General features: G+C 33.1%; 2 protein-coding genes across 2 annotated transcripts; one reads left to right on the top strand and one right to left on the bottom strand.

The window, feature by feature from the left end:
- The first annotated feature begins 5,334 nt into the window (after window positions 1–5,334).
- On the top strand, window positions 5,335–7,895 carry LOC139893115 (uncharacterized). Its single transcript, XM_071876253.1, has 2 exons — window positions 5,335–5,468; window positions 6,184–7,895. The coding sequence occupies exon 2, from the start codon at window positions 6,267–6,269 to the stop codon at window positions 7,806–7,808; it is 1,542 nt and encodes a 513-aa protein (XP_071732354.1). The 5' UTR covers window positions 5,335–5,468; window positions 6,184–6,266; the 3' UTR covers window positions 7,809–7,895.
- Window positions 7,896–8,693: 798 nt separating this feature from the next.
- Window positions 8,694–10,672, bottom strand: LOC139893114 (uncharacterized). The gene is made up of 5 exons (XM_071876252.1): window positions 10,382–10,672; window positions 10,188–10,265; window positions 9,904–9,979; window positions 9,172–9,245; window positions 8,694–9,073 (listed from the first exon to the last, which is right to left on the bottom strand). Exons 1-5 carry the CDS (start codon window positions 10,496–10,498, stop codon window positions 9,002–9,004), a joined length of 417 nt encoding a protein of 138 aa, XP_071732353.1. The 5' UTR covers window positions 10,499–10,672; the 3' UTR covers window positions 8,694–9,001.
- Between the last annotated feature and the right edge of the window lie 3,610 nt (window positions 10,673–14,282).

Below are 14,282 nucleotides of genomic sequence, written 5' to 3'. Positions count from 1 at the left end.
TGTAGAATACAGATGTCAATTAAGTAAGATTGTAGTTTTTATTTACAATTTTATAAATTAATAAAATAATACGCTTTTTGTCATTTTATGACAAAAAATGATGATAGTAGTTTGTCATGACATCAAATAGTTTATTATTTCTTCTATCCCTTTCGGTCTTGTAATGAAACTAAAGTTATTTATTTGTCTCAGAAACAACATAGATACGAAGTCTTTGTACAAGTTATGAAACCAAACTCACATCTTGAATCTTGAGTATCCATTTGTTTTTACATAATTAAACTAACAAGGTTTCATACTTTCATGCTTCACACTATTCTATTCAGGAATTACGAATACTTTTTATTCAAATGCACACAACCTAATTTGACTATTGCATAATCATTTTTATTACTTCCTCTAGTCGCTCTAAAATATTCTGCTAATAAGATTTCATACATAAATCCTCTTATAGTATATCAGTACTTCAACCATTGATCTATTTTGAGATTATCGTGTTAATACATTGAAATCCCCTTTTTGGTCAAATATATACTTGTGCTTATGATCATCTCCTTCTTTAATCCTATTACAATATGATGACCTTTTGTGGGGTACGTGCATAGACTAAAAGCTTAATTAACTCGCATTACCCTTTAACAAATAAAAATGTGTAATTTTATAAAAAGAAGTGCTAATTACCCATTTCCATAAACAAGATAAGGGTAAATTATTGGGAAAAAAAAAACAAATACTAATACATTGTTTTGTATTTGTAGATTTTTTTTCTGCTAAAAATGATAACATATACGGTATAAAACAAGAGACTTCGAAGCTCCGAAAGAATCAACAACCAAAAAAGAACCGAGCTTAAAGCAAGAAATACAAAGAAACGAAGCTCGCAGTAAACCTAAATATCTAAACAACATAATGAAATTACACAAAAAATACAACACCCAACAAGAAGGAAAAAGAGGGCGATCAATCATATCAAGCGAAAGACGAGCGATTAGCAACCATCTTCCCCCGGATCTCACTAAGCGTCCTTGATGAAAACTCCAAATTTCAACCATCTTCCCCCCTGTATTTGTAGATATAAGTAGTATTAGCTAACCTTTTATAACAAATGGATCACAATCTAAAACATCATATAGAGGTACATTCACCTGGTAATAAATTTTTAAGTGAGTCAGCAGGTACTCAGGTAGCAACATAAAGGATGTCACATCTTTATATTAAAAGTTATATAAAGATCTTTTAGGCTATGTATGTAGGGATTATATTAAAGCCCAATAATAATGAACTTGAGGGTATTCATGTTATATTATATATATTTAATCATGATCTTTAACGCGATGTATTTAATCAGTCATTTAGTCACTAGGTTTGAAAAATGTTGTATATATATTTAATCACGATCTTTTACGCTATGTATGTAGGGAATATATTTTATTGTAACAAACGGAGATTCATGTACCGACAATAGTAATGAACTTGAGGAGAGATCAGGTAATGCATTAAAGCCCAATCGAGACATCAGGCCCACGAAACTCTATTCTTTTGAAACTGGGGAAAATAGGAAAAGGGGGCCCAATTGAATCAAAAGGAGTAGAGCCCAAATTAAACGTGGATCCACTACTCACACCTTAATGCGTCCCACCTTCAAAACGATGAATCATTGGACGATTTAGGTTGCGATCATGTTGTTGCGAAGAATTTTGTTGACGTAGTTCCTGAAACATTTAATGTGCAAGGGAATTAGGTTACAAACTCTTATGATCTTCCAAGGTTTAATCAAAGGAAGACCGAAACTAACCAGGGACGAACTGGAAGTTAGCGTCGGACTTAGCCTGAGTTTAGAACTCACTCTCAAAACCAACCTTGAAGGAGGAGGGGATACTTAGACTTATAAGTTATCAACCAATCCCATACTTGGCCAATGTGGGATTTATTTGATTCATTACAATACCCCACCCTTAAGGACCAACGTCCTCGTTGGTCACGGTTGAAACCCTTCCTTGAGCCCAAGCCACCACTCCGAGTTGTCGGGACCAGCAAGGTGAGTTGCTCTGATACCATTTGTTATGATATTACAAGGATTAATCGAAGGAAGACCGAAACTAACCAGGAATGGACCGGAAGTTTGCCTCAGACTTAGCCTAAGTGCATAACTCATTCCTAAAAGATAGTTTGAAGGAGGAGGGGGCACATAGACTTATAAGTTATCAACCAATCTCATACTTGGCCAATGTGGGATTTATTTAATTCATTAACAAACAAGATTGTGTTAATGATGGAAAAGGTGCAGTTCCTGAAACAACGAATTGTAGGTTGTCTTTGTCTGTTAACAACTTGGGGGTAGAAGAGTTTGGTGCCCAATTGGGCATCAATTGGGATGAGCCTCATGTGAAAGCATGAGATTCAGTGTGCTCCTTCGAGTGATATAAGTTCAAATGAAGATCATATTAATCAATATTCGTGAATTCGGCAAGGTGGAAAAAGGAAAACGGGTTGGGTTAAAAGTTTGTGTTATTCAGAAACACTCATGATATTGTAGCCCGGAAACAAAACTCACAGTATTTGATCACTTCATAGAGATGATACGGGGTTCGTTGGAATTTGGATACATTCATAAAAAGGCTATTGGTGGTTCGGTGGATGTTGTTGGTCCAGAATACAAATGCATTTACGCTGTTGAAAGAAACTTTTTCTTGTGATTAAGGGCGATTGGTTTGGCATGATAAGGAGATGGTGGTTGTAAATGTATATGGCCCGCATAACGAAGATCTAAAAAAGAAATTGTGGGAGAGTCTTGAATGCTTGATACAGTTTGGTAATGTGGCATGTGTCATTTGTGGAAATTTTAATGAGGCTAGACAAAGTTCCGAACGTCAGAATTGTATCTTCATAGATAATCGGGCCAATATGTTTCACGAATTCATTGATTAAATGCAACTTCTAGAGGTTCCATTAGGTGGTAAAAAAATTTACAAGGATATGTGTTGATTCCCCTAAATAATTCAGAATTTAATAATGAATAAACATGATTAATAATTGTAATGTGCAGCCAACATAGGTTTACTTGAATATTTCTAAGTCTGTAAACAACATTTTATGTTGTGTCTTAAGTGTTTTTTGTGCCGCATTTACTATCAGCACAAGATAGTTGAAGATTAATGGATTCTTCAAAACAAGTAGAAGGATGATGCTGACATAGCAGAAGATCAAAGAACCAACAGAAAACACTTAGAAGAATTATGTTTATCAAAGACATAATTGTTTCATGTGTTGTCTATATCCATCGTGTTATTCAACTGACATCGAAGACTAAGTTGAAGAGAAAAGGACACAAGTCAATGGCTGACAAGTGACCTTACAAGACAACAGTGGAATGCGGAAGTATAACTCATGCGCAGTTCATGGTTATACTTTGTCAACGCCTTGGGAACATAAATTCTATTTGTTTATTCAAATAATGTGTTCATCCATTTTGGGTTGTTCATGAGTTAGCTTCAAAACAAAAAAAACCCACGTGACTTCTGATTTAGCTGTCTGCTAAAGTGCAAACATCCAAGTAACCAGCGGATAATAGAACCATTATATGGTCAATATACTCTCTATAAATAGACAAGTCCACAAATGTAATATTTAGTAATGTGAGATTTTAAACTATCGAGTCTATAAAATCTTGTATATTCTTTCATTGTCCGAGCTATCAAGGAGTAATATGCATCAACCTTTTATCTATTCCGTTCTAAGATAATAATAATATTATTTGAGATTAAACTGAGTTTTTTTTTTTTTTTTTAAAGTTTTTTTCACAAAAGCTCCTAAAAGCTTTATACCAAACATACCTATGTGGTATAATATTTATAGGAAAATTGGTCAAAATACCCTTATTTTCAAAAGTCTTTAACAATATGTTCTCAGAAAATGGAAATTAAAATAATACCCCTTATCCACGCATCCTGCACCACGCATGATGAGTGTATATTGGTGCGTGATGTGTGGTTACCAGAAAATGATCGAAACACACACTTTTACTCGCGAACACGCACCATACACCAAGCACCACGCATCGTGCGTGGTGCATGGTGCTTGTTGGGGAAAAACTTTGAATGACCATAATTTTTAACTCGTAGCTCCGATTTAGTTACCATTTTTTTTGAATATGTGTATCTTATCGAGATCTATCCGTTGGAACGCTCCTATGCAGATGCGTTTTTTTAATAACTTTGTAAATGCTCAAATTACGAAATGTGACATTTATTTAAATTGATTGAGGGGTATCATATACTTTTAGTCAAGATTGATGACAAATTTATCGTATCACAAAATAGTATGGTTTATAGCAAGTAATTAGCGGTCAAAATATGTTAAAAAGTCAAAATCAAACAAAAACGGCGAGGTGCATGGTACGTGGTGCTTTGTACTTGATACGGTCATTCAAAGTTCTTCTACACCATGCACCACACACAATGTGTGGTTCTTGGTGCATGGTGCATGTTCCCGCGTAAGTGCATGTTTCAGTCATTTTCTCGTAATCACGCATCACACGCCAAGATACACGCATCATGATGCGTGAAAAAAGGACATTTCTTGCAATTTTCCATTTTTTAAAGGCATATTGTTAAAGACCTTTAACGGGTATTTTAATCAATTTACCATATTTATATATTTATATCGTAGAGTTGTTATCACTTGAATCCAATAATTTCCTTGAAATCCAACGAACCAATCAGAGCGCGACATGTGGTACTACAATCACATGTGATTGAAAAAAAAAATATTTAAAAAAAAATTTCAAAAAAAAAAGTTTTTTACAAATTTTTTTTTTTAGATTTTTTTTAATTTAGTATGCAAATCCAATCACATGTGATTGTGATTGTAAAACTCAATCACATGTGATTCTGCATGTAAAATTCAATCACATGTGATTCATAATTTTTTTTTATTCACATATGATTTGGATTTGACATGTAGAATCACATGTGATCCACATGTGATTGGCATGCAGAATCACATGTGATTTACTGCATGTCAAATCCAATCACATGTGATTGAAAAAAAAATTAAATTTTTTTTATTTTCTGAAAATAAATTCAAATTTTTTTTTTAAAATTTCGAATTTTTTTTTTGAAAATAAAAAAATTTGAATTTTTTCCCCAATCACATGTGATTGTCGCTCCTCATACCACACATTGATCGCTTTAATCTAACCTAAAAGTTAAATTCATTTAAATATTCCTCTTGTATCGTATATTTATTTACCCAACTTTTTTATCGAATAAAAAGTCGGATATATCTGGGTCATCTATACGTCTTAACGGGTCGTCTTTAAACCGTAAGCCTAATGGGTCATGCCCAAACCTTCTTTTTGCTTCTTCAGTGTAGCTGACTCACGCGGCTTGCTTATCCTCCTTCTCCTTATGTTGCTTGAATCTAATAATAGTTCATCGATTAAGTTTCTCATCTGATGGTAATCAAAGGTAATTACTTTTTTTCATAGCTCATACCTTCTACTAACTGTTTATATGCATAATGTATATATGTACGCAAGAATTTAAACAATATTTGTGTTCTTTACTGTGTTGAATGTCATCATATTCTTCTATAAGCTTGCTAAAGTACATGTTAGTGACCCGATTCTACCAACACATTAACCTGTTAAATATACATGTTATAATATGACATGCACACCAAGTGTTTGATAAAATGTCTTCCAAACAAAACTTCTACTTGGAACTTGTCACAAATTTTAGAACAAATATCTGTTGGTTCTAAAAGTGAAATTTCTTTTCATTTGATGTCTACAGATTCCATGCTGAATAATTACACCCAAAAAACTGATTTTGGTACTTTTGAGATGTATCTTTAATCTTTGTTACTATGTGTTTGGTGACCAAACCATCATTTTATGGTGGCTGGTGCATCAACTTTTGTTGAATCTTTTTACAAGTTTATCTGTTGCTATATGATAATCATTCTATGTAATATATTTCACCTTGATTATAGTATAATTGATCACAAATTTCTTAACCGGTTAGTCTCGTTTAACTTTTGTTAAATGCATTATGCGTTAGATTAGCTGCACTTTGGTCACTGTTCAATAATCACCATGACAGATATTTATCGATACATGTATATCAGTATATGTATATGTATATATCAACACCTTTACCTCATATATTGTATAATTTGCAGGACTCTAAACAATTATGACTGCAATAATTCTCATTATCACAAAATGATGACAACAGTTCTTTAGTTTAACCTTACAATCTCTCATGCATTCGTTTAGAATTTCAGTTGGTAGGACCCGCCGGTTCTCGACTTCTTCCAAAGAACCTTCTGTGGTCCCGTTTATTTCTCCCCTTCATTACATACGAGCCAGAGCCCCAAAACCTGAGCCTCCAACTGAACCCTCACCCGAACCTCCCAAAAAATCAAAATATATATCTCATGAGTCAGCTATCACGATGATCAAACGTGAAAAAGATCCGCACCGCATTCTTAAAATTTTCAACATGGTAGCTAATCAAAGGGGTTTTAGTCACAACCATTCAACGTATGCTGTTACTCTCCATAAACTCGCTCGTTTGAAGAAATTTGAAGATGTCGATTCTGTTCTTCATCAAATGACGTATGAAACGTGCAAATTTCATGAAAGTATATTTCTTGATCTCATGACAAATTTTTCAAAATCTTCACATCATAAAAGGGTTATTGAAATGTTCAACACAATCCAACCTATTGTTCGCGAAAAACCGTCGTTAAAAGCTGTCAGCACGTGTCTCAATCTTTTAGTTGAATCGGGTCAGGTTGATTTAGCAAGAAATTTCCTCGTACATGCGAAAAAGACGCTCGATTTACATCCTAATACGTGCATCTTCAACATTTTGGTCAAAAATCACTGCAAAAATGGAAATCTTGATTCTGCTTTTGAGGTGGCTAATGAGATGAAATTGAATGAAATCTCGTACCCTAATTTGATCACGTATTCAACATTAATGGAAGGTCTTTGTGCGAAAGGAAGACTTGAAGAAGCAATCAATCTTTTTGAAGAAATGGTGTCGAAAAATCAAATCGTTCCCGATGCGTTGACTTACAATATTTTGATTAACGGGTTCTGTCGTGGTGGGAAGGTTGACCGTGCTATGAAGATAATTGACTTTATGAAGAAAAACGGGTGTAACCCAAATATATTCAACTACTCGAGCTTAATGAACGGGTTTTGCAAAGAAGGAAATTTACTAGAGGCGAAAAGAGTGTTTAACGAAATGAAAGATGCCGGATTACGTCTCGATAAAGTCAGTTACACTACTTTGATCAATTGTTTGTGTAGAGCCGGTGAGATTAATGAAGCGATCGGGTTTTTAAAAGAAATGGAATTACAAAATTGTAAAGGCGACACGATTACTTACAATATTATACTTACGGGATTATGTAGATATGATAGGACATATGAAGCGGTTCAAATGTTAGAGAGGTTGCCTTATGAAGGTGTTTATTTGGATAAGTCAAGTTATAGAATTGTGTTAAATTCTGTAATTAAAATAGGGGATTTGCAGAAGGCCACAGGGTTGGTACGTGTGATGGCGAGTAGAGGATTTATTCCTCATTTTGCTACGTCTAATGAGTTGTTGGTTAATCTTTGTGAAGACGGGAGGGTTGCTGATGCAGCGATGGTGTTGTCGTTGTTGGTGCAGATGGGGTTTAATCCTGAGTTCGGAGTTTGGAATCGGCTTATTGAGGTTATGTGTAGGGAACGAAGGTTGCTGGATACGTTTGAACTTCTTGATGTGTTAATAAAAGATATCGAGTTGTGAAAATCGAGATGAATGTAAGATTTTCACTGCATGATGTACAAGATTTTTTCTGTAAAAAATTTTTTGCTGCAAAGTTTTGAGTCATTTATCTAGTGCATATGCACATTGCTTCTCCCTGTACCATTTTTCTCTATTATTGATTTCATTATTTCTTATGCATAATATTCATTTTTTACATTAAATAAATTAGACTTAAAATCACATATTATTATTTATATATCATACCCACTATATTACTATATAAAACGAGACCTGTAAAGTAACACAAAATTGAGTTGGAAATATGAGGAGGTCAGGCAAGTTTGTACTTTTACCCTCTACATTATTTCTTACATGTTTCGTTGCGTACTTTTGGTTTCGTAGATCGTTTGTATTTTGTTAGCATTGTTTCGGTTTAGTTAAGATGAGACTCGATATAGATAGTTCGTATGTTTAGATGCTTTCTAGATTCGAGCCTCATCGAAGTTCTCTTTTATATATCTTGCTGGATTCGTTTTCTTTTCAAAAAGGTTTTCCGTTTTTATACACGTCTTTGTTTTCTTCGCCAAAAAAAAAATGCTTTACTACAATAAATAGATAATGGAATATCATTACTAACTGATTTAGTATGATTAATCATGTCGTATTGATCCGTCAAATCTGACCCTTTTCATCAAGGGAAATTAATCGTTTTACATGCAACGCATGCAAATTTGCAAAGCAAATCCATTAATTTCCCTTTCATTATCATTATTCGACATACATCTAACCCATTTAGCATACGTAGATTTGGGCAAGATGTTACCTTCTACTTATAGTCCAAACCCAAAAACTTCAAGGTTTAAGGATCATCGTCTAAAAACACTATTATCATTGGATGAAAATTGTAAAGTATGCACAGCACAATCATCAACACCAACTCACATTTTCCAAAGAAAACTTGTACAAATCCAGAGTAGGAAGTACAAACAATACACAACTCACAGTAGCAGTATCCTACTTCGAATTTGTCAGTTCCCGACCTGGAAAATAGACTATGGAAAAGGGTGCCAAAGGTTTTTAAGCATTAAGCTAAAGTTGATACTTGATAGCAGTGATACAAAATTTTACAAAGTAGTTTGCAGTAGTAACATAAATCAAGAACTGCAAATTCATCACTTGTGCACTTGCACCGCAGTGACATCAACTGCGTCATATGTACCAAAGTTTGTGCTTCACAAGATGGAGGTCTTCATTCCAAGGCCGTTGCATGTTAAGATAAGGCCCTTGTAACGATTAAGATAATCCTGCACTCCACATGGTGTTAAAATGAGTCGATGAAAAAGTAATTAGATTGAAGTTAAACACTTAATTGTGATGATAACTGATCTATGAAGATGCTTACAACGATGTTATAATCATAGAGGTATAACATTCCTTTCCTGTCGTACTCTTCTTTACGGGTAGGATCACTTAAAACTGTAAAGGGAAGTATATGATAATCAAACACTGGATTACTCGCTGTTAGGCAAGAAATTCATATGATCATAAGAAAAGAATAAAAAAATTAGACCTTGAAAAATTGTGCAAATTGATGGTGCAAATACTAGGTTATGCTGCCAATACAAGTACTTTTGGTATAGTTTGATTCTTTAACTTTTATCCTTGGTCTTTGTAGAACTCCTATCCTAGTCTCAAAAGGGAGTTTTTTTTTTTTTTTAATTATATTTTTCTTTTAGTAGACCTATGACAAATTTATAAATTTTATACCAGAACTAAACCAAACACCCTGAGCCATGGCATTAGCTCGTAGGGGTTTGTAGAAACTGACTATCTGTAGAATAGCACATGTCTAGAAACACATTAAGCTGCATACAACGTTGTTTCGGGGATATAATATTTGTAAAACTGTGAATATACAGGGTTTCAACCATCCTATAATCCTAAAATGCTAAAGTAATTAGGAAGCACTTACCTCTTTAGTATGCATTTTCTAAAAGTTAACCAATAATAGGAAGACACTCATACGTTGAGCGCATAAACAAACACACGCTTAGGTTAAATCTTTCGTGCTTCTACTTTCCTTAATACATCCCTATTACCTAAACCATCAATAAAAGACTGATAAAATGCCAACCTCTGTATGCTTCATTTATCTCTTGAAACTTAGACGTAGCACTATCTTCGTCTTTTTGTTTGTCCGGATGCCATTTCTGTTCATCAATATAAACAAAAATCCCTTAATCACTAGATCACAACACAAATACTAATCACCAAAAACTTCAAACATTAACTTCATAATCCACCTTAAGTATTAATTGCGAAATTGGAGAATTAGGCTCTCTTTTTTTTTTTCACTATGCATTAATACAGAATTGTGAATTGTACGAATATAAAACCCTAGATATGTAAAAGACTTACCAGAGCTAATCGAATGAAATTGGAACGAATTTCATCTTCGGTAGCTTCATAATCCACCTCAAGTATTCGATAATAATCCTAATTGAGAAATTTAGTCGAAATTACACACACATAAATAAATACTTTATTATTATTATTTATGCATATAAAAATGAAAAAAAAAAATGAGGAATCGGAGAAATAATACTGAATACCTTGGGTTTAGAAATAAGGGAAATATAATCGAAATTGAGATGCGAAGTGTCTTGTTGTTGTTGTTCGTTGGTGTTGTGATTAACAAAATCGCCTTCTTCTAATTCTTCACGTGTCATTGTTGCCCTGGTGGTTGCCGTTGTTCATTAGCGGTGGAGATGCAGCGGCAGATATTTATGAGGTTTTTATTTTTTGGGTTTCCCGGCGAGATTTTGTTTATGTGATCGGGATAAATCTCAATATCTCATCAACAGTTTGTTTAACTGTTTTTTTAAGAAAAAAAATATATCCATAATAGTCTATACTCCATTATTTTGTTAAAATTTTAATTTCCATGATCATAATACAACCTGTCACTATAATTGTTATTGTTATTGATATTGTGAATAACAGTTAATCATTTTGTCAAGGGACTATACAAGTACAACACCACTAAACATAAACATATTTGAAAGTAGTGTTGATATACAACACAAGAAAATATGTATAATTATTGTACTAATAAAAATTATAGAAACTTAGTAGAATACTAATTATTCCATATACGCCTTCAAATTAATATACGTAGTATTTGTTAAAAATTCTCGCAAGTTGCAAGGAAACTTTGAGAACCTTTAACATTTAGATTTATTGATAATGATAATGACCAATAAAATCATAACCTTGATTTATCAGTCACGGCTGATCGTATGGTCACTGCTGATCATAAGGTCACGGAATTTTCTTGTGACTTTGCGTCTTGCGAAGTTTTGCTATTCTTATTATTACTTGGGTTTGGCTATCTTGCCCTAAGAGCACAAGATAAGAATGATTAAATACACTCAATGTTTCCATATATAATTCAAATTTCATTTATTGAACTCATTTCATTTTCATTTATACATTACTATTAATTAGGATTCACATTAACTTTGGAAAATTATACTTCATTTAATGTGTTTATCATGTACCCTTAAGACATTATTTAGCCGATATGTAAATATGTAATGTGTAAGTGTCATACCCCGTCCTAATTCACCTGGACGAAGTCATCAACATCTGGTCTCATTGCGAGGTACTGACCTAAATATGCCATGAATGACTCCAAGTAATATCTTTAAAATGAGCAAATGCACAACGGAAGGTTTCTTTCATACCTGAGAATAAACATGCTTAAAAGTGTCAACCAAAAGGTTGGTGAGTTCATAGGTTTATCATAACAATCATTTCAATATATTAATAGACCACAAGATTTCCGTTTATAAATATATGTACACTCGCAAGTGTATAAAAGTATTCTATAAGTTGTTGAGCGCTTCGGTAACCATACTTAACAATTAATGTGGCATATTCCCTTTATTATGAAATCTCCCTACACTGTACCAAGTGTAGTAAAAACGAAGTACTATGCAACCATTTATGATACAAGAGCGACTAGCCCGGTTGGGGTGGTCAAACCCGATAGATCTATTAATAGGATTCGCGCTTACATGTTCTTCCAACATGTAAATATTAGTTACCAAGCTATTAGGGAAGATATGCAAGGTGGTACAACTCAACGTAGAATATATTTTAAGTACTTATGTCTATTTCGTCAAACATAAAAGCAGCGCATGTATTCTCAGCCCAAAAATATATATTGCAAAAGCAATTAAAAATGGAGCAAATGAAACTCACAATACTGTATTTTGTAGTAAAAATACATATGACGGCATTGAACCACTGAACAATGCAGGGTTGTCATTTGATTCACGAACCTATATCATTTGTATATATATTAACACACATATTTGTAATCAAAAAAATATATATATAATTTGTTGTTATTAATATACTTGTTATATTATGTTATTTAGATAAATTTGATATATTTAATTTATCTGTTTTATATAATTATTATTCATCATTAATAATATCACTGTATTTTAAAGTTCATATATGATAAAAATATCTATTTATATATAAATTGATATCTATTATATATAGCTTAATTAATATTTTTTTTAAAAATAAAGATATTCATAATAATAATAATAATAGTATTAATAATAATAATAATAATAATAATCATAATCTTAATGATAATAATAATTATAATTGTATTTATAATTATGATAATAATAAAAGGTAACTAATACCTTTTTAGTAACATCGATAATAATAATAACTATAATACTTAGTAATAATACTAATAATTAATATAATACAATAATAATAATAACAATAACAATAATAATAATAATAATAATAATAATAATAATAATAATAATAATAATAATAATAATAAAAATGATAACAAAGATAATAATACTAATAATTATGAGACTACCTTTAAGAAATAAGCCTTTAAAAAATTACTGCCTCGTACTAGGCTCGAACCCCTAACCTCTCGAATACCCGTCAAACACTCAGACCAGTTGGGCTGTTGCCTGTTTTCTGATTTTATTACACTTCTTATTATTATAAACCGTCTTATTTATCTGTTCTATCTTGTAACAACCCAACCCGCGATCCATACGATAATTTTTTTTTTAATACAACACAATTACACGCCAAATAGATATGTAACCCATTACACGAGTTCCATTTAAAACGCACAACATTTAATTGTTTACAAAAGGCACGTGGCCACGAATAAAGTTTTGTACAAGTTTGACCCATTACAAAATGATAGTTTACAATCCAAACGACACTTCAAGCATAGTTTGGGACTAAACTACCCAAAACGTTGGGCCCACGTCAAAACTCCAACAAAGCATCATCACGGAACACCTAATGTCCGATAACCCCCTTGCCCTTAACTGCGCCTGCATCTAAAAAGATAAACAACGAGAGGGTAAGCTAACGCTTAGTGAATGCAATAATTATACATATACATATATAATACACCTACTTGCAAGCACTTACACAAATACCTCATACACGCTAACAATATACATAGCATACCATCGCAAGTATAACTCTAAACCATTCAAGGTCACAAACTAGCACAAACCATCGCATATATATAACCCGAATGATATAATATACTACAAGACAACGCGTAATTAAAGTTAACCAACACACAAGGGAATGGTACTTCGAATTTCCCATCGGTGTTCATAACGACCGTTAGTGTACAACGAAATATATCACTAACCCCAAGGCGACACGGACAACGAAATATCCGTTCAAGAAATCGTTAGTGTACAACGAAATATATCACTAACTCTTGGGCAATTTGGACAACGAAATATCCATCATTAGTGTACAATGACATATATCACTAACTCTTGGTGGTATAGACACATATACCCGGCCACATCCCCCGCCCTACAAATAGATACATTATATACGCACATGTATAATCATTCCACTCACCTCAAGACTCTTGTGGAAGCTAACCGAGCTTGCAAACCTTCAATGTAACGTACCTATTACATTATGCATTTATTAACATACAAACTAGTTGAATTAAATGCCAACCACAACCCTTGAGCATTTAATGACCCGTTTGCATTAAAAGACTCAACTACACCCAAAACCGCCCATTAATGGCCATGCCTCGTCATAAATCACTAAAAGCTAGTGATTAGGGTTTAATAACATCAACTAACATAAACTTGGTGTATTTCACACCCATTTCACCCAATTAGGTCAACTAGTGTACTTTTGACTCTTTGACTCACAAATCAAGTCAAACTTACACAATAACAACTCGTTCATCATTTCAAAAGTGCATTAATGACTAACAACATCATTTAGCACTTATATCCTCAAATCACAAGACCAAACCCTAGATAATAGCTATTTAGGGTTTCCTTTCAATAATCCAACCCAAAAACCCACCCATTTAACCCTCAAATGGGTCACACTAGTTCCATATGAACCAAACCCTAGTTTAAACTAGTTAAAACTCAAGACTTAGAGTTAGAACTTACCAAG

This window comes from Rutidosis leptorrhynchoides, chromosome 2, assembly GCF_046630445.1.
Source record: "Rutidosis leptorrhynchoides isolate AG116_Rl617_1_P2 chromosome 2, CSIRO_AGI_Rlap_v1, whole genome shotgun sequence".
Lineage (NCBI taxonomy): Eukaryota > Viridiplantae > Streptophyta > Magnoliopsida > Asterales > Asteraceae > Rutidosis > Rutidosis leptorrhynchoides.
This window is presented reverse-complemented; position numbering and strand designations above follow the sequence as displayed.